The sequence below is a fragment of the Mustela lutreola genome, chromosome 16 (genome assembly GCF_030435805.1).
Source record: "Mustela lutreola isolate mMusLut2 chromosome 16, mMusLut2.pri, whole genome shotgun sequence".
Lineage (NCBI taxonomy): Eukaryota > Metazoa > Chordata > Mammalia > Carnivora > Mustelidae > Mustela > Mustela lutreola.
The window spans coordinates 54,546,414-54,572,653 of NC_081305.1; the positions used below are offsets into that span (position 1 = coordinate 54,546,414).

At 51.4% G+C, this 26,240-nt stretch overlaps 2 protein-coding genes across 2 annotated transcripts; one reads left to right on the top strand and one right to left on the bottom strand.

Annotated features, from left to right (window-relative positions):
- Positions 1-385: 385 nt before the first annotated feature.
- LOC131817591 (kallikrein-1-like) lies at positions 386-12,722 on the bottom strand. Its single transcript, XM_059151137.1, has 6 exons — positions 12,645-12,722; positions 5,288-5,402; positions 3,731-3,887; positions 1,939-2,219; positions 1,648-1,784; positions 386-589 (listed from the first exon to the last, which is right to left on the bottom strand). Exons 3-6 carry the CDS (start codon positions 3,859-3,861, stop codon positions 434-436), a joined length of 705 nt encoding a protein of 234 aa, XP_059007120.1. The 5' UTR covers positions 3,862-3,887; positions 5,288-5,402; positions 12,645-12,722; the 3' UTR covers positions 386-433.
- A 1,867-nt stretch (positions 12,723-14,589) lies between these two features.
- Positions 14,590-24,010, top strand: KLK15 (kallikrein related peptidase 15). The gene is given in 5 exon segments (XM_059151160.1): positions 14,590-14,675; positions 18,479-18,557; positions 21,818-21,966; positions 22,279-22,447; positions 23,858-24,010. Coding segments are annotated over 4 exon segments (519 nt in total). The 5' UTR covers positions 14,590-14,675; positions 18,479-18,509.
- The last annotated feature ends 2,230 nt before the right edge of the window (positions 24,011-26,240 follow it).

Genomic DNA, 26,240 nt, shown 5'->3' on the forward strand with positions numbered 1-26,240 from the left:
TGTTAGGCTCCGTGACTTATTGTATGTTCACACGTTTTCACTCATGGCTGTGCTTTCATCCCTGGCATGCATGCATCAGCTTTGTACTTCGGACTCTGCTCAGTGCCGTGTGGCAAGCACCTACCACATGTCACTGTCCACCTACCCAGGGTGGACACCCATCCCTCCTACAAGAGCCTGGCCACCCCCACCTTCAGTGTGTCTGTACAACCTGGGTGAGAAAGTGTTTCCAGACACTGCCTAATGTCTCCTGGAGGTTGGGGGGTCGCCCCCATTTGAAAGACACTGGTCTTCCCCGTCTCTACCCCTGACTCCACACTTTTTTAAGACACAGGCCAGGTGGGTCCCTGACTTCCACATCTAGAAAGGACAAACGATGCCAGAATTTGCTGCGTATTCTATTTGACTAAGGGGAGGGGAAGGTCAGAGGCATTCAGCTGTTGTCCAACATGGTCTCTTTGATCCATTGCAGATAGGGCATTACTTTGATATAGACGGAGGGCATACTGGGGCTGTCACATGGGACATGGCCCCCGGCTGGGATTCCCTGAAGCATACCATCGCAGATCAGAGGGCCCTCCAAGTCACCCTGCAGCACAAAGGGGAGAGGAAAAGGAACATTAACAAGGTCTTCAGTTCTGCATGCAGAGTACCAGCTCCTGGGCCCACAGAGCACAGACAGTGACACCCCAGCTCCAGGGGAAATCAGAGTTGTCTCCAGAGTCCACTGCCAGAGGGCTGGTGGGATTCCAACAGAGAGGACAATAGCTTGAGTCCTGGCCAATGGGGAGAAGACTTCAGGGTCTAGTTTCTGCACAGTGGGGAGGGTCCAGGAGAATAGTCCCAGCAGACAGATCAACGGCAAAAAGAAGTGGGATCCATCTACTGGGCCCTCCGACCTGAGGGCCCATCTCTGATGTCACCTCTCCCCTATAGCTTCCCCAGGTCCCTCAGAGGAGTGGCAGTCACCTCCCTGAGGCCCCAGGTGTGGTCCCACAGGAGGGACCCCTTCCCTCTGGTGTCACCTCCCACCCTCTCCCCTTGCTCACTGGGCTCCATCCACACTGGCCTCGCTGACACCCTCACATACACCAGGCCCACTTGCCCTAGGACCTCTGCACCTGCTCTATCCCCCCCCCCCCCCGTTCCACTGGGCTCACCCTCACCTGCTACAGGTGTCCACTCAATCCCACCACCTCCTTGCCTTCCCCTCAGCTCACTGGCCATCTCCCCCGGCTCCATGATGTCTCCTTCTACCCCATGGCACCAGCATCTCCTGACATGAAAGCAGTGCCTCTCATGAAGCCCCCCACCACCACGTGAGGGACACAGACAGAAACAGTGAACGCGACATAGACAGCAGTGACTGCTGTCTTCCCATGGGCTAGGTTGGTGTCGGGCACGCAGTAGATGCTCAGTAAGTACGTGCTGCCTGGAGGAAGGGATGGACTGTGATGTAGAAGACTGAGGTGCGGGGGTGGTGCCTAGAAGGGGGTGTGGGATAGGGCAGGGGGCATGCAGGCACTGGGGGCGGGGCTACAGCTGGACAGCAGTGGGACCGATGCCTGATTAACCCTTGCACCCCGGTCCTGAATCTGGGCCTCGTGTCCGAGCCCAGGTGGTCGAGGGGGGGAGAGGCTGGCTCACCGGGCAGGTGTCACTGTTGCCCTCCAAAGGGCCAGCGCACAACATGTGATCTGTCACCTTCTGGATATGGGCCTTGGCACACACATCATTGGGCAGGAGTTTGAGGTCCATACACTGGAGATCGCCAGTGTCTGAGACTAGGACCAAGAGAAAAAAGAGCTGTGGCCAGACCCCAAGTGGCTCCTCAGTCCTCCTCCTCCCTCAGATCTTGAGTCCAGGCCCCAGCCCCTCCTCCCTACACCCAGGTGTCTGGGCTCCAGGCTGCCTGGTCCGGCTCTGGTGTACACTTACCTGGTTCAATGCTGCCCCAGCCAGAGGTGTAGCAGGTGCTCCCCGGTTTGGGTTCCTGGGTGGGCAGGTCCAGGACCCTCACTGCATCTGTAATCTGGGCGGGCTCTGCCAGGCGGAGCAGCATGAGGTCATGGCTGTAGTCCTCTCCAGGGAGGCAGGTGTGTTTCTTCAAGAGACTCAGGTTGAATTTAGGGTGTGGGAAGTTTCTAATATCCTCGAATAATTGGGCTGTGTCTTCATGCTGGAACAGGCTGTGGCGACCCAGCCAGAGGTGGTAATTTCTGGGGAGAGAGGGGGCCCCAGGGAATGAGAAGAGAGAAGGGGGAGGGGAGGTGGGGCCAGGGAGGGTCCTGCAGACAGAGAGAGACAAGAGGCAACCATGGAGAAAGAGAGAGAGCCTGCGGTAAAGAATTAGTCACGGAAAAATAGAGACCTGAGGAAAACAAAAGAGGGTGACAGCATGAAAGGCAGATCCAGAGATAAAGAGAAGCAGTGAAAGAGAGAGCTTGAAACTGGAGAAGGAACGAGGCAGAGGGTAGAACAGGGAGCCCGTAGGAGCACAAAGGCAACAGGAGAGGAAGCAAAAAGGTGGCAACCCTGAGGAAAGGTCCCTGGAAAGAAGCAAGACTGAAAGAACAGACAGGAAGGGGCAGCAGGTCCAGTGCAACAGGGACAGGAGCAAGAGGAGAGAGGGAGGAACGCAAGCAGGTGGCGGGTACAACCTGAGAGAGAGCAGGGAGACAGGGAGGCAGAACAGGAGGGGCTGGAAGGGGGCCTGGGACTGGCTCAGCTGCAGCAGGGGCTGGGGGCTGGCTCCCCAGCAGCGGGTGGCCTGGCCCCCAGCCCAAGGTCGGCAGCCACCTCCCTCCCAGGACCTCCTCCATCTTCTACCTCTACATCCCTTCATCACCCCCTCCCACCTGGGACTATCTCCGCTTCTCCTCCCCCCCAACCAGCTCCTCTCACTAACCTTCCTCCCCCTCTTCTTCTCCACCCTCTCCCCCTCTTTGGCCTCCTCTTTCTCCTCCTTCTCCTCCTTCTTCCAGGGCCCCCACCAGACTCCAGCTGAAACCAGCCCTTCCCTGTGTCCCCTGGAGTGCATCATTGTCCTGGAGGGAGGGGCTGGGCACATGAGAAGCCCCCCCAACACACACACACACATCAGGAGAATCCCTTCCTTTTCTCTGGATGTCTCCCTCAGTCCCATCCTGGGGGTGCTCAGCAGCAATCGGGGGAAGGGAGTGAGGCAGAGACCCAGAGAGACAGATGGGGCAGAGGCATGGAGGGTGAGACCTATAGTGACAGGGATGTAGCTGAGGGACCCAGAGGTGGACAGACACAGGGGGACACACAGAGACCCTGAGACAGGAGAGAGAGGGAGACGGATAAATCATAGACAGACAGACACACGACAGAGCAAGTGACTGAGAGACGGAGACACAGGACAGGGAGACAGGAAGATAGTTACAGGGAGAGACAGAGAGACACGGGCTGCCATGGGAGGGCTTCCCTGGGGTGGTCCCTGCCACTCTCCATGGGCCCCAGACCAGTACCATCTTTGTTTCCCTCAGCCCCCCAGCCTCTCCCACCCCAAGAGAGATTTCACAACCAAAGCCCATTGGACCCTCAAATACGTGCACTATGTCCTTGAAAATCTCTGATATCCCCCTGAGCTAAGATGCCTGTCCCCCAACTTCCCACATCCCTGTGGGGTGAACCCAAGGTCTGTGCCCCATTGCTTATTCCTGTGGGAGTACAGACACCCCCTCCCAGACCCCATGCTCAGACTCACTTGTACATGCACTGGGCAGCTGTGAGCACCCACTGTGGGTGCACCAGGGCACCCCCGCACCTGACACTGCTGAAATTGTACACAAGCGACAGCCAGGGTTGGAAATTATTACACTCCGAGCCTCCGCTCATCTGGGACTGGATGGGAGCCACAGCACCTGCAGAAGGATGCTGAGTCAGGGCAGGTGGGAGGAGATGATGGGGCTGGGAGGGTCTAGGTTAGGAGAGGGACACAGCCGCAGAAGAGCAGAGCTGAGGTTCTGGTAAGTGGTGCGGTAAGGGTCTGTGATTTTCCTGCAGTCCCTAAATTGGGTGGGTGACAGATCCTGCCTGAGAAGACATTCTGCTGAGACAGACTGCACCCCAGGAATCAGAAGAAAACAGGAAGCATCTGGAGCAACTTGTGGTGTGCAGGCCAGCTGTTTTGTAGTGATCTGGAGTTCCTGGACTGGGGGACAGCTGGCTTTGGTGGAGGTGTTGGCTCAGAGAAGAGGAAGGGGATTTAGAAGCCAGTGTTAAGCAGGCACCTGGGTGGCTCAGTGGGTTAAAGCCTCTACCTTTGGCTCAGGTCATGATCCCAGGGTCCTGGGATGGAGGCCTGTGTGAGCTCTCTGCTCAGCAGGGAGCCTGCTACCCTTCCTCTCTCTCTGCCTGCCTCTCTGCCTTCTTGTGCTCTCTGTCTGTCAAATAAATAAATAAATAAAATCTTTTAAAAAAAGAAAGAAAAAGAAAATCAGTGTTAAGGACTCCAAAGGAGAGGGTCATGGATCATGGACTGGGAGAGAAGAATTTGAGTGATGCTAAGGGGTCTCAGTCTTAAATATCTTGTATGCCTGTGGTGGGAATTTTGGGTTCTGAGAAGGTTTCAATATTTAGGGGATGAGAACTGAGAGGAAAGGTCACCTGGGGGCTCAGGAGCCAGAGCACCGGACCTTGGAGAACTAGGAAGTAGGACAGGAGGATCAGGGTCCCTGGGTCCAATAAGGAGGAGGTGCTGCTTGGAAGAGTTGGGGAGCACTGAAGAGAAGAGACAGAGATGGCTCCAGACTGCACGTGTCCAGAAGCTGTCTGGGGGTCACTGGGAGGAAGCAGGCACCCAGTGTGGCAGTGAGGACTGTGAAGAAGATGGCTGGCAGGGTGGAGAGCTAAGGAAGGTTCTGGGGTGGGGGTGGGAGAGGCAGGAAGAGACTGGTACCCAGCCTGGGCTGGACTGTGGGTGGGAGAAACAGGCTGCACGGATGGGGAGAGTGCTGGCCTTGTGGGGGTGGCAGGGTGAGAGCACCATGAGAGTCAGGGCCCCTCTCCCTCTTTCAGATCCATTCTACTCACCAGTCCACCCCAGGGACATTGCCAGGCACAGGACCAGGAGCCACATGGTGACAGAGTGTCCAGGAGCTGGCAGACGGTGAGCTAGGAGCTGGGGAGGCTTTAAAGTCTACAACCCCATGGCCACACCCCTGATCTGCTGCCACCAAGAAGCTGGCCAAAGCCTGGCCCTGCTTCTGGGTGTGGACAGCCCCCACCCCCAGGGCTATGGGAGGGATGAAAGAGCAAGCACCTGTTGTTCTTAGGTCCTTAATCACGCTGGATATATGCCGGGCTCTGAGTCCAAATGGGCCAGGGCCTACAGCCCTGTTGCCTTGCTCTTTTCGACACAGGCAGTGAGAGGAAGCCTGAGAAAACAGAATCAGCAGCACTGGAGAATCAGGATTTCTATTACAAAGCCTCCAATGGCTACACTCCAAGAGAGATTTCACAACCCAAAGCCCATTGGACCCTCAAATACATGCACTATGTCCCTGAAGCTCTCTGATATCCCCCTGAGCCAAGATGCCTGTCCCCCAACTTCCCACATTCCTGAAATACGAGCTTGGCTTTCAGAACCCCTGTACTTCCAGATGCAGGAATGAGTTGCCCGACAAATGTTCCCCACAAAATCAATTCTTGGAATGCCAGAGATCCACAATTCCAACACTATTGGACCCAGAGATATGAAATTCCAAAGGTATCCTGGAGCGAATCTCCTAGCATCCCAAAATCCAACGTTCCCGAACAATTCAGAGGTACCAACATAGACCCCCTCCCAACTCCTCATTCCTTAACCTGGACATCTGATGACCCAGGACACCCGGATGAGCTGCATATTCAGGTCAAGAGAACCCTCGAAGAATCCAGTGGCGCTGCTCCAGTGAACATTTAGATTAGAGGGGCCTCGTTAATGCACCTCAGGATGAAGTGGCATTGAACATCGCATTTTGGAGTCTCAGAAGAGACTCAAGAACTAGAGCCTTTCGGGCCTCCAGTGTTATCCTACGTGCTATGGACAGAATGTCTGCATTCCTCCCAAATTCTTACATTGAACTGCTACTCCCCAGTGTGATGGTTTGAGGATATGGGGCCTTTGGGAAGTGATTATGTCACAAAGGTGAAGTCCTCATGAATGGAATGAATACACTTAAAAGGGATCCCTTTCCCCTTCTGCCATGCCAAGACACAGAGAGAAGAAAGTCATCTGTGAGCCAGGAAGGGGGCTCTCACCTACGGAAGACAGGCGGATCCAGCCCCTCCCATGTCAAGCACTTGATCCAATCTTTCCCCCTCTTCTCTGAGCCGCATGAGAAGCTCCCAAGACAGGAAGTGAGAGAAGTGGTCAACGACAGTCACAAGTAAAGACCATAAAGACTGGGGTACAGGAACACATTCAGTCCGTGATCTGACCTCCCCCACACACAGATCAGTGTCACCCTGTGGGAGAAATGGAGACAGTGCCCAATCCCCATCCTAATCCCCATACATGACCTCAACCAAAACCCAGTACAACCCAACGCAACCAACCCCAATCCCACACGTGTCCAACCCAAGGCAAATGAACCCACCCAACTCAACCCAACAGAACACAGCCACCACCTTCTCCACATTCAAAAATCAAACCAAACCCATACCTTCCATCCAACACAACCAATCTTAACCCCCAGGTCTTCTACATCCACAAATATATTGCCCACCATCCCCCTAGAGCCCCCACATCATTCCCATCCAAATCAAACCAAAACCATTCCAAATCCCAACTTTACCCATGCCTTCCTTTCAATTTCTCCAGGTGCTCCTGATGTGTTTTTTCAACATTGTCCCCCTTCTAGCTTTTCAAACTACGGTCTCTTTCCTCTGGAACTCCATTCCTTTTGCCCCCCCCCCCTCTCATTTGCTAGTACCTGAAGGAGGGAGGAGAGGAAAAGGACAGGAGGGCAGGGGTTTCCATGGTTTAGGATGGAGGCAAAGCCAGTGGACACAGATTCAGACATGTGGTCACTTGGACTGAGTCACTCAATGTCACCCATGTACCATACCGCTTAAGTGGATGTAGCCACTGAGAATGGATGACAAAAAGATGTCTCTGTATCACAGATGACTCCAACATCTCAGCCAAACTCAGTGTCACACAAGGTTATGAATGTGGTCATCCTATTTCATGGATGTACACACATGCAAATCACACTTTCAAACTTGGGCACTAAGTGGACAGCACCTCATGCTGAAACTCACTTGACATATGCACATTATTCAAGAACCACAGTAGATGTTCATATGTGCATATGGATGTAGGCAGATAAGTCATGAGTGCCTGTACACACACACACACACACACACACACACACACACTGACACCAAGCTTTGGATGTACCAACTCAGACCTAAATTCACAGTGTCCAATGGAGGTCTGAACACATCCAATATCAGAGATGCACACACTTGTACACGGGGTCTAGACATAGAAGCCGGGTCCTGAATAAGGATACACAGGGGAGACACGTCAGTATGGACTCAGGCCCCTGAAGACATGTTCAGAAACATAGCTCTATAAAATGGTATTATAGCCAGCATTTGACCTCTGTGTGTTTCCATTTCCTCATCTGTTAAATGGAGGTTGTTTTAAGGTTAAAGAGGGGTCTGTGTGTGAGAGAATGCCTCGGACAAGTTGCTGCTTAATAACAGTTATTTTCATCAAGGGCTAAATGTGGATATTAAATGTTGTGGACACAGATATGGTCATGCTCACAGATGCACATAGATGCATGCTCACATAGATGCAGACCCAGGTAAGATAGTCAAGGTCAAAACTGGATTATTCCACAAGCCACTTAGTGGTGGTGATTCAAAGTGGCAGGCACAAACCCAGAGGCTGAGCATTCAGGTGTGGACCCAGTGGATCCGACCCCAGTGCAACACCTAGACACAGGCTGGACATTGAAGATGACAGAGACAGCTGGAGATACAGGCTTCAGGACAGGACACATCGCTACATCAGCCCCCAAGTCAGATGCTTGATGTTCAAGATCTCTCACTGTGTTTCACGTATGATGACAAAGTTCACAAGAGGAAGCAAGTAGGAGACAGGTAAGGCCTTGCACACTTGTCCCCCCACACACACACACAGCTGCGCTGTGCACAAGTACCAGACAGGCAGTTTACGAGCTCAAAGGACTATGAACCTCTATGAACTCCTTGTCTACGATAGAACTCTCTATCTAAGGGAAACATAGAGACATCCCCTCAAGATCAAAGCCACACACACACACACACACACACACACACACACACACACAGAAACAGAAGCCAACACTAGGGCAGGACTGGACATCAATCCCACAGATCAAATGACCACACTCTTCCCCCTGCTGTTGGAAACTAGGGCTGGAACTCCGGTGAGCAGAGGCCATGTAGATGTGGTGGAGAAAGAGCATGAGGAAAGCAGAGTGATACTACCTTCCCCTTCCTTGGAGGAAAGGGAAGGGGTGAGACTGGACTCATGTTCTCAGAAATTCTCCATGGACATGTCACATCTTCATAACAAAGGAATCAATATGTATTTTACTCTGGACTGTCTTCCAAGATTGTTTGTCTATCATGCAGCCTTTCAAGATGGTATCTCCCTCAGAGAAGGTTTGTTTACTGTCCACGATTTAATAAAAGATAATGTCTGTTTATGGCCAAGGACAATAAAAATTATATGTCCCTCCAGAGAAATTTTATTTGCAATCCAGAATTATAAAGATAATATCTCAACAACATTCTGACTTTGGAAAGTTTGCCAGCAGCCCCCTTATAAGATTAAGGATTCCCAAACTCAAATCCTCAGCTATGACACAAATCACTGTGTGCACAGAATCCACCTATGTTCCTTGATCACCCCCATGGGCGTTGGAGAGCCAGGTGAATGGGTGAAAATATAAAGCCCATGTTGCCTCCTGGGCCATGAGTCGTAAAATCCTGCCTCTGACCCAGGATCTGCTGTGTTCTGCCAGTACTCACAAAACTGGCCAGCTAACATTTGCTTGCAAGGCAGTAAAATCTTGGACTTTTCAGAATTCGTGACAAACAGCTAGGCCCTGAGGCAGCAACTGGCCAGATGGAGGTAGAGGTAGGCAGGGGACCTGCTGGGCAGCCACATGGTGGAGGACAGACCAGGACTGAGCTGAACTTTGGGGGAGAGGTGTAAGCAGTGGAGATGCTGGACTCGCCTGCCCCAAGGATGCATCCAAACACAAAGTCATCCCACCAGATTTTTCAGAAACTTCCTTTCATCACTAATGCCCCTCCCCCTGCCCAACACGCTCGTCCTCTTGGCTCTCCCTCTGGGGAAAGTACACTGTTCCCTCAGGCACCAGGACAGACCCCAGGTGCCTCACAGACCTTCAGACACGAACACTCGCTCCCTGGATCTTCTCTATCCCCTACACCCTGGCTGAAACACATCTCTATTTGGACCCTACCCACAGTGTCCTCCCTTTCATCAGGATCTTCCCATATATCTCCTTTTGAACTTCTGAATGCTCTTCTTTCCCATCATGCCTTCATTTGAACAGAAGATACCGGGATGGCTGGCAACTCATTTTACATTGTAATTCAGCCACTCAGAGGGTAAGACTCCAGGTTTGGATTTCAGAAACCTCAGCTCTGCAGCAATAAAAAAATAAATGGTTCTTTCCGGGCAGACATAGAATGGTGAAGACCACCAGAAGCAGTTTGCTTGCAGTTTCCTAAAGCCTGAACTACACCATACACCAGAAATACATCTTATCTCAGGGATATATCAACTCTCCACTTAAAAAAAATTTTTTTTCTTAAGAGAGAGTACACATAAGCAGCGGGGCTTAGAGGGCTTGGGCTAAGAGTTGGAACTGTGCTGTGGAGGTGGAGGGACATGGGGACAGGAACACTGCTCAGGGTCCGGATAGAGAGACAAGGGGAGTGGGAAGGGTGGGAAGGTTCTGAAATTCTGGAGCCATTCCTGGGGTTGTGGGTTGGTGGCAGGGCCTGGGTGGGGAGACTATAGTGAGTGTAGAGCCAACTACAAGAATCAAGCAGGAGACAGAGGGCAGCATCTAGAGTAGCACGTGGTGTGGGGGTCTGGTGATTTGAGGAATCACATGGTGGGGGGCGGGGGAAATGGTTGTGTGGTCTGGGATATTAAGAGTTTCCAGAAACTCCACATAAGGGTCCCAGAGGGGCAGAGGCTGAGAGAGGAAAGTTTTAGTGAGTTCCATGCTGAAAAAACTTTTGAGGCCTGTGGTGAGCTTTTGAGGTTGTAAAACATCACTGATTTAGGTGTTAGTTCTGGTGGGTTGAGAAAAGCATCTTGGATGGATTTAGGGTGTTTGAGAATGGGGGTTCCCAGAACTGTGGCTGGAGGCTTTCAGCTGGGCTGAGAGTTGAGAGAATTGGGTATCTCCCTATCACAGGGTGACTGAAAGGGTGAGGGTCAATGCTAGGAGCTGTTGGCATTCTAAGAGGGAGTGGGAGGTTCAGGAACAATGCTGTGGTCATGGTGGGAATGCAGTCAGGAGGAGAGGGGTGAGTGATAGTCATCCTGGGAGGGGGTGAGAGGTGGCCCTTTCTGTCTGAAGGACATGGAAATCATGGTCTCAAGTACCAAAGGGACTTGGGTTTCTCCTAGCAGTGGTCTCAGAACCAGAATGGAAAAGTAGCAAAGCACTTGATAGCCTAGGGATCCTGGTTCATCTGACAACCCAAGTCAAGAGTATCCTCATGCAAAATCCAGTACTTTGTGCAATGGACTATGTAGTTCTCAGGAGCTAGATTCATGCATCTCAAGGTTCATCTTTGGGGGTCTCAAAGGAGAGACAGAATGGTTTACTAGGCTTCCACCATTTTGATTTCCAAGGCTCTTTGGAAAAATCAGAGCTACTCTTGATGGGTCAGCCTAAGGTATGTGTTTAAAACTTGATAGAAAATCCCCCTCCTCTCCTATTTAAGTACACAAATAAGCTCTTGGGGGCATTGAGGGGCACATGGCTGGGACAGTTGGTAGAGCACTGAACTCTTGATCTCAAGGAGATGGGGTAAGTGAGTTCAAGCCCCAAATTGGAGATAGAGTTTACTTTTTAAAAGTAATGAAATATCCTCCTTTCAAAAATAAAATAAATAAGTGGCCATTGTATAAACTGAAACTAAAATAACACAGCATGCTAACTATACTGGATTTTTTTTTTTTAAATGGGCAGACACAAACCCATTTTAAGATCATAAGAACTGGAGTAGAGGAATATAGTCAATTCAGGGGCCAGAGAACCCACATGCAGATCGGGGTCCCCCGAGTCACCCTGTGGAGAGACCTTATGGGTCCAGCACCCTATCTCCATCCTGACCCTCATCTACAACCCCAACCAAAATAGCACCTGACACACCTAACTGAATCCTGACCCAACCCCATACAACCCCAACTCACTCATTTCAAACCAAACCAATTTCTGGACAATGGCCATTCCACAATGCAGCCTTGGAGCCTATGATTCCTGGAGAGATGATGTCCAGCCTTGATCATCCATCTTCCCAACATGACTCCCTGTGTGGTCTTGGGCTCCTTGTCAGACACGAGGGCTCAGCCAGTTGCCATGCAGGCTCTGGACACAAGGGGGCAGGTGTGGGCAGCACTCTGGGCAGTGCAAGTGGTAGGAGTCACACTGGTTGGGCTAGTTTCAACAACTTGACCTCATGGTGATGACCTTGTGTCTCACAGCACTGCTGGATGAAGCCTGAAACAGCCCACGGTTGCCCTTGAGCATTGCGTTTATGCAAACTGTACGCACCACGAACACCCACGTGCAACTGTGTAGGCAGATGGCTATGCACAGGTTGAGTGTGGGGCAGACAAAAGACCAAAGTGTAAGCAACCTGGGCTCTCTCAACCCTATGGGACATTGGAGTTCCACTCACCTGCTCTTAACATCTTAGAGCCACAGTCTTGCCCTGCCTCTCAGATTCCTTGCAGTCCGGAGGCACACGCACATGCACTCCAGCCCCATGACTCCAGTACCTCTTCCACATAGTATGCGAGCTGGGAAATGCCCCTTCGTGGGAGGCATATTTATTTTCTAAAGAGCAAATAAATCTTTATGAGAGCAGGATGTTGTCTTTATTCGCTAGGATAAGACACGGACTTTTTCTGGAGAGAGATCTCTATTGTCCCGGACTGTAAACCAACTGCTCGGACCGGAATAACCGTCTTGCAAGACGGCTTGGTAGACCAAACTCCAAAAACACGCAGAAACATGGGAGTCCATGGAGAATTCTATCCCAACCACCTTTGTCTTTTGTCCTGCTCTGTCTCTCTCCTCCTCTTCTCCGAGTCACCCTCTCTTTCCTCACCCCACCGGCTTTGATGTTCTGCCTGACTTGGATCTTGCTCGCTTTCCCTCTGTCCCGGAAGCGCGGCGGGAGCCCTCTGGTCTGAGGTGGACGGATACTTGCAGACTTTGTGTCCACGGGAGCACAGGGCTGCGGAAAACCCCAACACCAACCTAATTCCTGCACAAACCTGTGCCCGTTCGCCGAATGGACCCAAGAATTCCTGCAGAACAGCTAAGAACAAATTCCAGGACGAGTCTCCAACCTACCCTCTCGGCCGCCGCCGAGATCCACCTCCTTCAGCGTTCCCGAATTCTGCGTGATTCCCCCAAACCCTCCTCCCTCAAACCCGGGAGCAAACCTCCGTGGACAAGCACACTTGGCGCCACCTAGCGGCGGGAGCCTGCCAGGCCAAGAAGAAAAGACGCCATGTTTTCAGTCTCGGTCCCCCACCCCCAGCCCCGCCCGCGGCTCCTCCCAGCACAGAAAGTGAGACAAAATCTCAGAGATAAACTAGAAATCCTAGTCCGTACCGGAGTACTTCTCCCTGCTGGAGAGAACACTCTCACGCTGGGGCCCCAAACATCTGTTTTTTACCCCCTGGGACTCAGTGTTCCCGTGTGTAAAACGGGAGTCTCTATAAAGGAATTTCAGAGAAAGGTGCCATATCTGAGAGGTGGACAGTCGGATTTCGGATTCTTCAAGTCCTGGAACTGCCGCTGCCCAACTGTGTTATCTAAGACAGACCATACGACCACTCCTCCCCAGGATAAACAGGACTAATCATCATCTGGGATTACTAGGCCCTAAATGCCAGGCATGGCAGCATTTATGGCCCTAAATGCCAAGCAAGCACTCTTGCCTCAAAACATTCCTATGAGGCAGAAGCAATTATTTGCATCTTACAGATGCGGAAACTGAGGCATAGGGAGGCCAAGTGACTTGCCCAAGGTGCACAGTATTATGGGCTGCAGGCAAGATGCCAACCCAGGCCCCTGGCTCTAGAGTTCACATCTGAATCACATCCTGTGTTAACCGGTCTTTTTAAGTGCGAACCTAATGTTATGATTTACACACCTGCTCCATGCATATTACCTCATCCAACCAGAGACCATCCCCACCCTTTTTCCACTCCTATCCCACAACGAGACCCTGATAACCAAAGAAGTGATGCTTTGCACCCAAGGATCCCTTGGATCATTCTCTTGCCCCCTCCCCTCTGCAGCCTAGATGACCTTGAACAACTGGGGCCTTCCCCTCCCCACTGTTTGTTAGTGTGTGAAATGGAGTGAAATTAATAGTGCCCTTAGCTCCTTATAGGTAGTGGCTCTTAGACACTCCTTGGTAAACTCTACAAGGAGACCCTCTGTTTATCTGATTCTAAAGATGAGAATCAGAAGCAGAGAAAGGAAGACACACCAGAATCTCCCAAACTAGCAAGCAGTGAGGTGGAGCTCTCTGACTCCAGAGCCCGTACTCTGAAACACCACCTTCCACTGTCCCACACTGAAGGTGGAGGGGAGGGGTGAAGGGAAGCCTCAGGCACCAGGAGTCCAGTCCCATTCCAGGGCGGGAGGGACACGATGATTGTCTCCATGGGGAAGGGGGTTCAAGATGAGACTCGTTCGGACAAGGGGATCCTAGCCTCAAATGACTCACTGAAGGCAAGTACCTTGTCCAGGGGTGATGCAGTCACCACTGAAGGGCTATGAGAAGGGGAGGAAAGGGGTCAACTCTGAGTGTAGAGAGACCTTCTGAGATCACCTGGTAATGGGTGGGAGGAGACAAAATAGAGGACGGGAGGCTGGAGGTGAGGGTCTAGGAGTAGAGGAGGATGCCTGACTTGCAGCCAGGCCAAGGGAATGGAGAGAAGGGATGGGGCTGGAGACCATTGAGCTGTAGGGGATAAGGAAAAGGAAGGTGTGGGGACAGTGCCTGCGGGACAGGCCGTAGGACAGGGTGAACAGTGGAGCTGTCCCTGAGATGGAAAACATGGGAAAACGAGTTTGGTGAGAGAGAGAAATGATTTAGGACACTGTGAGTGAGAAGGGCCTGAGGACATTGCGGGTGGGAGGATGCCCAGAAGCAGGTGGCTGCCAGAGGCTGGAGTTCGAGGTCAGATGAAGGAGACCTGTGTGGTTGGTGGTTGAACCACATGAGTTGAGACAAGAGAGGTTCAGGCTTCAGGGAGTGTTCTCAGGAGGAGGAGGAGGAGCAAGGCAGACGGCAGGACTCAGGCCGCCTGTGGAGGTGAAGGACAACTGGAAAGAGGCCCAGAAGGACATGGATCGATAGCCCAGGTCTGTCTAGGTCAAAGTGGGTGGGAGGAGGGGCGCTGACGTCACCGTGTCAGGGCGGGGCGGGGTGCCCTCCCCATGAGCCTGTGAGCCTGGGTTGAGCTAGGTCTGAGATCTGTCCGTGTCCCCATCTGTGTCATGGGGATGCTTACAACACCTGCCTGAGTGAAAGGAACACATGCAATCATGATGGAAAGTGCTTGGCCTGACACCAGGGAAGTTCTCATGGTGATTACCCCAGGGGTTCACCTCATTCCCCTCTTCACCACCCAGATCCAACAGAGGGAGGTGGCTCCTGGGATTGAGGCAATGGGCCAACCAGGTGTTCGAAGAGTCAGAATGCTGGATTCCTCTGCATCCTCTGCATGACCATTGCCTATGACACCCCTCTCTGAGCTTCAGTTTTCTCCACATTAAGAAGGAAGCCATGATAACCACCCCCACAGGGCTGTCAGGAGGATAAATGAGATAAGGTACACAGGAACTGCCTAACGGAAGCTGTAGCCCACTGAGTCCTAGAGATCGTCAGCAAGAATTTTTTTGCCAGATGAAGGGACAAAGGAGTTCTAGAATAGCTTCTCAACTGGGAATCCAGAATGTCTAATGTCTGGGGGGATTCCAGAACATCTGAAGATCTAGGGTTCTAGAATATGTGGAGGTTCGTGGTTCTAGACTATTTTAACCTCAGGTTCTAAAGTGTTCGAGGTCCTAGACTTCTAGCTATCTTTAGTTCTAGATACTAGATTCTAGAATCTGGAGATGTAGTAGGCTAGAAATTTTGAGGGTCAATCATTCTAGAATAACTGAGACCCTAAGATTCTGGAATAACTGGGGGTCAGTTGTTCAGGAATATCCCAAAGACATCTGGTGGCTTAGATGCCATCATTCTCACATATTATCTGTAGGGAAATCAAGGGCCAAGGACCCGGAGGCATTGGCCACTGATCCCCTAAACAGTCAGCCCTGTTCATGCAGCCTCTTCCCATATAGGTAATGGCTTTCCAGACACTAAGAGGGACCATGTTTGTAGTAGGTCCCATCCTTCACTGGGTGATCTGTGGTCAGACCCTCCTGCTCTCTGTGCCTTCTCATTAGTTATACAAGCCAGCACAGACTCTAGAAAATTGCTAAGGGCCCTCCTATGGTCCTGAGACATTGGAAGACAACTTGGAATTCCCAAAGCTTTGAGTCATTTTAATAATGATCTCCAGAAAGCAGAATCCAGATTTCAAAATGCAGAATCTCTTGATCCAAATTAAAGGATCCAAATTAAAGACTCCAATCTACCAGTGTCTAAATTCATATTACAGAGAAGATTCTAGGAACTCAGGCCCATATCTCCCAGTTCAGCCCTTTAAATGAACGGTGTAGATTTGAAACTCCAGAATTTACATTCCAAAACTAATCCATGAAATCTTAAAGGTCTAGATCCAGACTCTAGAATCCAGGCCTTAAAACTCAAAATTTAAAATCTACCATTCATGCCCCAGGCTTCACACAGCAGATGTGAGGGATCCTAGGACCTCAAGTCCTAGGTGCTAAACACCAAATTCCAGACTCCTAGTCTGGATTCTAGATTCAAAGGCCCTGGATCTAGAATCCAAGACTAAGACCTATCACTCAAAGACCAGACTGTAGGATCCAGATTCCAGACCCAAACTCCAGAATACAGACTCCAAAATCCATACTCTATACTTCAGATCATAAATGCCTGACTCTAGACCACCAAATTCGGAGTCCAGAGTTGGAGATCCACAACAAAACGTACAAAACCCAAGATCCAGAATACAATGCCCAGGATCCAGAGTTAGGAACCAAAGGCACCCAGATCCAGAATCAGAGATCTGAATCCAAAACCCCAAATCAGGAAGTGGGGATCCAGATCCAAACTCCACTGTTCAAAATCAGAGATCCAAGGTTCAGAATCCCAGAATTGAGGGGTCCAGATCCAGGTCCAGAATCTGAGATTCAGAACCTTACCCCAGGCATAAGAAACATGGCGCTAGAATACAGTTTCTATACTCCAGACCTCAATTCCAGGTTCCAGGTTCCAGATTGCTGGTCCTATCTGTTGATTTCTTCTGATTTGGGGCTCTTGCCCTCCTGCCTCCTCTCCCTTTAGGAACTGTCCCTGGCAGGGAATTCTTCCTTATAGACTCAGACAAAAGCTTCAACCTAATAAATGCTCATTAAGCCTTGTCCCCCACCCCACTAGCCACCTAGGTGTCCCCACCTGTAAACCTGACTCTCAGCCACCTTCCACCCCACCCCACCCCACCCCCTAGAGACTCTAGGTGGGGCCAGAGCCTACAAATTCAGGTATTCAGGTGCCTGCTCCCCTTCTTCTGGCATCCAAGCTGCCCCAGATGAAGCTGGAGGATCTTTGGGGTGAGATCTTTGAGACAAGAGCTAGGGATGGGGGGAATGGGAGATAGCCAGGAAGACACAGGTCTGCCCTGGTCTAGGGGAGACACTGGATGCCCTGGTCCCAGGAAGCAGACATACACTGCCCTGAGGGACTTGAATTTCAAGGGTACCTGTTTAGGTCCATGTGCCCTTTACTGAAGCCTCAAGTTGGACCTGAACAAAGAAACTGTCCTGGAGATGCAAGAAGGAGCTGCAGAGGGGCCAGGGAGGAGGGGGATAGAGTGAATCAGGAGGATGTCCCCCAAAGCTCTTGTATCAGAGCTAAGAAAAGGTCAGGAGTTATCAAGGGTTCAGGTCAGCTCAGCTCAATCTCCCCAGGTGCCAGGCCCCAGGCTGGGGACACTGAGATGACCTTATATGAGCATTCCTGGGGATTTGTGGTGTGATAGAGGTACACCAGGGGCTGTAAGGCCCAGAAAAGACATCTGCTAGGTCTCAGGGCTTCCTGGAAGAGGTGGGAGCTGAGCCTTGGAGGGAAAATATGAAGTTGGAAGATAAGAGGAAGGCTTTAATTCATTCCCAAAGCTTGTTAGGGCCTCCCATGGACTGGACCCTTCACCAGGAATCCAGTGTTCAGTCAGGTCAGGCCTGCCTACAGCAAGTTCTCAGTCTGATGGAGGAGGCAGACACCACTCATTAGAGATGGTCAGAAAATCCCTCAAAGTCAAGTGGATCCTGAAAGGAATGGCATACCTGGGAGGAGGAGGCATGGAGACATGACATCAAGGAAGGAAAATGGGAGAATCAGCTGCATCTAGAAGGGCAAGCTTATGAGAGACCCCCTCAGAGGGCCTGGTAGAAAGAGAGAAACCACTCATATCCTCGAAAGTAAGGCTGGGGAGCTAGGACTTTTTACTGGGTGTGCTGGCAATATCCTGAGGGCTATCAGCAGGAGTGCAACATGGTCAGCTCTGGGTCTAGAAAGACCCTGCAAGGCCATGTAGGCTGGGGAGTGTGAACTTGATTGGAGAGACAGACAGGAGGGGTGGGGGGCAATGGGCACCCAGGAGGCCAGGTAGGAGGCTGGGTTAGGGTCTGGGAGGAGAACGTATTCTGAACCAGAGCCTTAAGCATGGAGAGAGATCCAGGAGCAAGTGGGATGGTGCTGGGGCCTGATAGGCTCTGGGGGCACCTGAGGGTCTGTTTTGGTGCCTGGAGGAACAACACAACCCTCAGAGATGGAGAACCGGGCTAGGCTGGGGTGGGTAGGAACCTGGGAAGGCCGGGGTGGGGGGGGAGAGCAGTCTGGGGTGAGGGGGTGGGCAAAGATGGTAGAAGAAGTTTATCAAGCAGCAGGTGGGATGAGTTTGTGTCTGGAGGGATCCAGGTGAGGGCCCAAGTGTCCAGCCTCAACCGGGTTTACTCTCTCCTCTCCGCAGACTTCAACAGAACCCTTGTCCCTGCTCCACAATGTGGCTTCTCCTCACCTTCTCCTTCCTGCTGATATCTGCAGATGAGGTGGGCCCAGGTCAGGTCTGGGTCTATGGGAATGTCGTCCCCCTCCCCAACATCAAGAACAAATCCAGGCCCTACAGTCGTCTACTTTCCCCCTCCCCACCTCCCAGAGTCCTCACCCTACCTTAAGACTGTCAGAGGCCTGGGGCTGCCCTGGAGTCCCCATGTCAACTGGGGCCTCTTGCGCTTCTGACAACAAGAACAGTCCTTGGGGTGACACAGACCTGAATTCGAGTTCTGGGGCTGCCCTTTCCTTGCTGTGTCACCTTGAGGAAATTACCTCTCTCTACCTAGAGTGCCTTCTCTAGAAGACAGCAGCTACCTAAGACAGTAATGGTGAGGTTTCAGTAGCATAATGTAGATAAAGCTCACCATAAGCCAAAAAAAAAAAAAAAAAAAAAAGCTCACCATAAGACTTAAACAAGTGTTAAGAGGCCACGAACACAGACTTCTGGGCTGGAATTCCAACTCGCTGTGTTCTGGTAACTTAACATCTCTGTGATATGGAGATAACAGCAGACGCCCCCAGAGTTGTAAGGGTTAAATCTGGTCCTGTGGGTGAGGCATGAGAAGATACTTAGTCCAGGGTAGTGTCCTGTAAGTGGGCTGAGTGCTGGGTAGATGCCAGGCAGCCACAAGGATAATATGCCAGAGCTTCCCTAATTCTCAAAACATCTCTGTGGGGTGGTCTCTACTAGCCTCATTTGACAGGGAAAGGGGCTGAGGCTGGGGAGGGGTGACCACTATGTCAAGGTGACCCTGGGTGGCAGGAAAACTCCAGCCCATGTTCAACTACCACCCATGGAGAATTTAACTGTAACCTGATGCCTTTACTCTGGAGAAGTGGAGGGTGGACTTTCACATGACCCTCGCCTCTGGGCTCCCCTTGAAGCTCCCCCCTGCTGCCAGCCTCCCCTCAGGCTTTCTCTGTGCTTTCTCCTCCCTGCCTCCTGCCTGCCTGCTGCACCCAGCTGGGGCCTGCACCCCCCTCCAGCTTGTACTGGCCAGGAGCAGCCTTGACACCCGGCGGTTCAGCCTGCACCCTCTGTCCTTCCTCACAGGACAACAACCCCGCCCTTCCCTTGTTAAGCCCCCTGTCCACCACATCCGCATTCCCCCAACCTTGCCAGGGCCCTTGGCCCAGTTCCTGACCCTGGCAGGCAGAGGATGGGTTTTTGGTCTGGCTCTGCAAATTCCTGCCCCAGGATGGGTGTCTGCGTGAACTTCAGAGGTCATATCCCCATTGCCCAGCAGCATATTATAATCTTGTAACCTTGATATATCCCTGTTTATGTCCTTGTGCATGGTGTAGTGTGTGTGTGTGGGGGGGGGGGTTTCAAAGCTCTGTGTGTCCACACCCTACCCACATGTGTGAACCAGTTTCCCTATGTGAAAACCAGTGACCTTGAACACCAGTGACTTAGTGGGGGGCTCATCTGGAGATGGTAAATTATGTCCTGCCCTGCGTCTCCGGCTACGTCTTTGACCTTAGATATCTAGCCCTGTGTGCACTGTTTCCCTGGGGTCTGATCTAATGGGTCCACATCTGAGTATTGGCCCTCTGGATTCATGTCTCTTACTCTGAATCCCCACACTTGAAGAAGAATCACAATTTTGACCTGACTTTTCATCTGAGCCTGGTCATATGTCTGACTTACTTTGGCTAAATTTCTGTCCAGAACCTAATTATCCACATGTACACCTACATAAGTAAATCTATGTCATTTATTTAAAATAACTAGTCTTTATTAAGCAACTATAATAAGCCAGACATCATAGACACACACATATTTAATCCTTACAATAATCCCATTTTACAGAGGAGGAAACATAGGCCCAGAGAGGTCAAATAATTTGCTCAGAGGCTCACAGATAACACGTTTGGATCTAGGGCCTTTATTCTAACATTCTAGATTTAACCCCTATACGTAGACTCATGTCTGTGAACAAGTCTTTGAGGGTCTGAGTTCATATGTATGTCTCTCCCCATGTACCCTTATTAAGAACCCCACCGTGTTGTCCAGTCCCTGTGCACTAGTGTGCAAGTCTGTGACTGGTATATTCAGATCCACACTGGAAACGGTAAATTTATTTTTTTTAAAGATTTCATTTATTTATTTGTCAGAGAGAGAGAGAATGCCCAAGCCCAGGGGGAGCAGCAAGTAGAGGGAGAGGAAGAAGCAGGTTCCTCGCTGACCAATGAGCCCGATGCCGGGCTTGATCCCAGGACCCTGGGATCACAACCCACACTGAAGGCAGACGCTTAACCAATGAGCCACCCAGCCACCCCTAGAGACTGTAAATTTAGGTGTGAACTTCTACGTGCAAATCAGGGTCTGTGGTGTGTGGGTGTGTGTGCCCACACACGCACATGCACACACGCCACTGCTGTAGCTGTTCATATTCAGCTATGTCTATTAATATGCTGTGATTCTTAAAACTTCAACCCATGGGGGCGCCTGGGTGGCTCAGTGGGTTAAGCCGCTGCCTTCGGCTCAGGTCATGATCTCAGGATCCTGGGATCGAGTCCCGCATCGGGCTCTCTGCTCGGCAGGGAGCCTGCTTCCTCCTCTCTCTCTCTCTGCCTGCCTCTCCATCTACTTGTGATTTCTCTCTGTCAAATAAATAAATAAAATCTTAAAAAAAAAAAAAAAAAACTCTTTGTCCTTTTCCTTTAAAAAAAAAAAAAAAAACTTCAACCCATGTATATGCAAGTGAATTTAAGCTTAAAATGCTCTCTTCCTCAGTTCCTAAGTTTGGGAGACTGGTTGTTCCCAAGTTTGCCCATGACCTTGTGTGGCCATATCTGCATTTGGCTGAGATGTTCAGACTCTGAAGCCAAGACTGCGTGTCATACGTATTGAGTGGCCACATCCATTTGATGTCTGTGACAGCTTGGTGACCTTGAGTGGCTGGTTCCAAGTGGTCATCTTTTGGAACCTGTATCCAATGTTGCTGTCTCTACTAATCTCAGAGGACTTCTTGACTTCTAGTCCTTTCCCACCTCCCTGCTCTCCCAGAATCCTGTAGTAAACAGGTGAGGGCCAAGGGCAGGGGGACAGTTCTGGAGAAAACAAGCAGCAGTGGTAAAAGCCAGAGAGAAGGCAGTGCTGAAAATTCAAGGACAGGGACACCTTAAGAGATTGGGGGAAAGCACAAATGAAAAATGCATGGTATGAATAGGGTCCAGGCAAGGTGTAGGACCCAAGGAAAAGGACTCTGTCCTCAGGGACCCTCCTCTGCCCCCTCTCCCAGCAGCCCAGGATGACACTGACTAGATACTGGGAAGTGAGGAGTGTGAGCCCCACTCCCAGCCATGCCAAGTGGCCCTCTCTGAGCGTGGGCATTTCAGCTATGGCGCTTCCCTCATTTCCGCACTCTGGGCGTGGTCTACAAACCACTACCAAACCTGGTACGAAGGCAGGGCTCCAAGTCCTGAGGGGCATGCAGCAAGGGTCTAGGGATCTGAGCATCTTGGATTCTGCGGAGGAAGGAGCTGAAACCTGGGTTGAGTTCCGGGGCGGGAGCAGGGGAGTAGGGGGGGTACATCTCCTTGGTCTCTGAGTGGCAGGGCCTAAAACTATTGGCTGCAGTGCCTTGGACAGTGTATGGCATCTCCAGATTCTCGGAAGGTGGGGGGACCCCAGCTCGCTCGCTCTTTGATCTTTCTGTGCACTCCTCACTCCTCTTGCGGGTAATCACCTGCCCTCACCCGCCCTCACAGCCTCACGAGAGTGCACTTGGGCAAACACAATCTGCGCAAGCGCGGTGGTCCCAAGCGGCTGTGCACTGTGGCCTGAGTCATCCCACACCCACACTACGAAGCCCGCAGCCATCGCTGTGACATGTTGCTGTTGCTATGTCTGACACGGCCCGCGTCCCTCTCCCTGCACGTATGCCCAGTGGCACTCGCTGCCCACACGTTGCCCCCAACGGGGTGAGGCCTGCCTGGTGTCCGGCAAGGGCCTGGTGTCTGATGACAAGCCTGGGACCAAAGGGAGCACAGAGTCACAAGGTGAGTGAAAGGATGGCCTGAGCCTCCAGGGATCCTATTCTCCAGGGCTCTTGGGTGAAGGAGACTAGGGCCTGAAAATACGGATTCACTCCAAGTCCACTGTCTCCCCCATGAGGGATACCCAGATACCCTGCATTGTGCCAACATCAGTGTTACCCCAGCCACATCTTGTAACAAGGACTACCCAGGGCGCCTGATGGCCTCTATGGTGTGTGTGTGGGGCGGGGGGGGGGGGGGGGGGGGAGTAGGCGGAGGCCCGGACTCTTGTGAGGTCAGAGCCATGGGGTAGAGGGACAGGTTTGGGAGTTGGGATGGGGTCAGGTTGTGCTTGCTTTGGGCCAGAGAAGATGCCAGGGAGAGGTTTGGGGATGGAGAAGGAAGAGCAGTTAGAATGGGGGTGAGGTTGGAGATGGATTAGGTTGTGTTTGGGGTGGATGATGTGGTGATTGGTTTGGAGTGGCCTGGGTTTGAGTTAAGAATAGGAATGGGTTTGGGACACCTGGGTGGCTCAGCCGGTTAAGCGTGGCTCAGGTCATGATCTCAGGGTCCTGGGATCGAGCCCCGCATCCAGCTCCCTTTTCAGCGGGAAGTCTGCTTCTCCTCCCTCTGCCCCTCTGCTCATGCTCTGTCTAAAAGACAAATAAAATCTTTAAAAAAGGAATATGAATGGGCTTGATTTTATTTTTTTTTTCAGAAATATTTATTTATTTTAGGGAGTGAGAGAGAGCACAAGGTGGGGAGGGGCCAGAGGGACAATCTCAAGCAGAATCCCTACTGAGCATGGAGACTGCAGCCTGGCGCCCTGTGCTGGGCTCCATCTCAGGACCCTGAGCTGAAAGCAAGAGTAAGATGCTTAACCGACCAAGCCACCCCAGTGCCCCTGGTTTGATTTAGATGGAAAATATTTAAGGTTGAACTGGGGGATAGGGAAAACTTTGTCTAGGGTGTGAAAGACATGATGATGACCAGGATTGGTTGTGTTGGCAAAGAAGATGGGCGTAGGTCTGGTTTGATTCTGAATGGGGAAGATGTAGGGGTTTAATTGGGTTGGGTGGGGTTACATGAAAAGGATAGAACATGGGTTGGTTGAGTTGTATTGACTTGTGTTAGGCTGCAGTTGGGTTGGACTGGTTTGGGCTAAATTGGGTTATATTGAGTTGAGGTGGGGTGGGATTGCATGGGGTGGGGTTGGATTAGATTTTGATTGAGATTGTGAAGGGTGATTGGGATAGGAATGGGGGCCCTGGATCCAGAAGTTTCCCATTCACACTTTCCCTTATCCCCACAGGGTGACTCTGGGGGACCCCTGGTCTGTGGCAGAGTCTTGCAGGGCATTGTGTCCTGGGGTGATGTCCCCTGTGACACTACTACCAAGCCTGGTGTCTATTCCAAAGTCTGTAGCTACTTGGAGTGGATTAAGGAAAACATGAAGAGGAACTGACAGTTTTGGTCTCCTATCTCGTGTCTCTGAGAAGAAGCTCCCAGAGCTGACCAGCAGCCCCATCCTGACTGGGGACAGAACTGAGCCAACCCTCAAGACCTCATTTGTCCAAGGGACAGATGTTATCCAAGGACTTGTCCCTTGCCAGGGCCGGTGCTCAAGTTCACCCATTTTTTTTTTAAGATTTTATTTATTTATTTGACAGAGAGAGATCACAAATAGGCAGAGAGGCAGGCAGAGAGAGAGAGAGGAGGAAGCAGGCTCCCTGCTGAGCAGAGAGCCCGACGCGGGACTCGATCCCAGGACCCTGAGATCATGACCTGAGCCGAAGGCAGCGGCTTAACCCACTGAGCCACCCAGGCATCCAAGTTCACCCATTTTAAACACCGAGATAACAAGAGTGCTGATGCAAGTTTCTGTGACTTTTTCCTGGGGATGAAAGGAAGTGGGAGCCAGAGACTGTAAGGAGACCCAGAGCCACTGTGCACTGTTCCTTTTCACCCACACCCCAATGCCTAGGTGAAGAGAAACTGCATGAGGTAGGGCTCTCTTCATTTCCATACACATAGGATCACCTGTGTATTCTTTTTTTTTTTTAAGATTTTATTTATTTACTTGACAGCCAGAGATCACAAGTAGGCAGAGAGGCAGGCAAAGAGAGAGAGGAAGAGAAGCAGGCTTCCCTGCTGAGCAGAAAGCCCAATGAAGGACTCGATCCCAGGACCCTGGGATCGTGACCTGAGCCGAAGGCAGAGGCTTTAACCCACTGAGCCACCCAGGCACCCCCACCTGTGTAATCTTGAGGTAAAGACCCAGTGCCCCTCAGCTTCGGTTTTCCCATCTGTAAAACAGAACTTACTGTATTGCTTCCCTCACAGGGCTGTAAGGATTAGATGAGGAAGCTCATATGAACTGATTCAAATAGTGCCTGGCACTGGGCAAATATATCTCCGGACCCCAGTGAGAGGACCCAGCACACTAGATGATCAAGAATGACCTCATTTTCTTCGAGACTTCATTGTGGACTTCTTGGTAGCCAGGCAAAATGGCAAACGCTCTCCTTTCCTTGGGCGGGCTTCCTGACACATAGTGGAGACTGGGTTACCCTGCGATGTACTTTGATTTTACTGAGGAGCCAAGGGAAGGTGTCAGGGGCCTATGAATTTAACACTGAGGCTGCAGGAATCTGGTTCCCAGTTCTCAACAGAGATCCCCCCGAAGTGTGATCTTCAAGGTCACCCGATGTTGAACTACATGAACCTGGCTCCTGAGACCTAAATATTTTACTGGGGGAAGGGGGGTTAGAATTTGTGAAGATGCACTTGACTGTGGAAGGCAGAGAGTTTGGAATTTGCGGGACTTTGGGGGACATAACCTTGAGCATCCAGGGGAACAAGGAGTAGGGGTGAGGTGTAATGGGATCCCAACATTGTTGAAGGGCAGGGGGACACTGGGTTTTGAAATGCTAGGGAACATAATCGGGAAGACCACTGAAACTTCATACTTCTCGATCTGGGGGTACTAGGGTGATGGTGGTAGATACCACCTTGGTGGTAGATCCAAGACTTTATTTGGAGAGAAACAGTAGGGTAGGGCCTAGATCCTAAGTCGGGGAGTGTAAGAATCAGGGTGTTCTTTTTTTTTTTTTTTTAAGATTTTATTTATTTATTTGACAGATAGAGCTCACAAGTAGGCAGAGGGGCACGCAGAGAGAGAGGGGGAAGCAGGCTCCCCGCTGAGCAGAGAGCCCCATGCGGGGCTCCATCCCAGAACCCTGGGATCATGACCTGGGCCAAAGGCGGAGGCTTAACCCACTGAGCCACGCAGGCACCCCAGAATCAGGGTGTTCTGAAAGCCAAAGCTTACGTTTCAGAGACAGCTGAAGCTGAGAAACTGGCATCTTGGCTTCAGGTGGTGCAGGAAGAAGGGAATCAGAGCCCCACCGCTGGTGTTTGAGGTTACACTGGTTCTTCAGGTGTGTGACTTTCCTTGGGGTTCCAATGTATGGGGCTTTGTATTGGTGGTCACTGATTCCTCCACTCTCCTCTTTCTTGTCCCAGTCACCCCCCACACCTCTCCTCACCGGCTCTTGTCTCCAAAAGCAGGGGCCCAGGAGCTCCAAGCCCTGCCCTCTCTGACCTCAGGCCCCAGGAACCATTCTAGCACAATCAGAGCCAGCGTGTAACAGGTGCTCGGTCTCCCGCCCCTTCCACAGCTCTGGGGTGGAAGG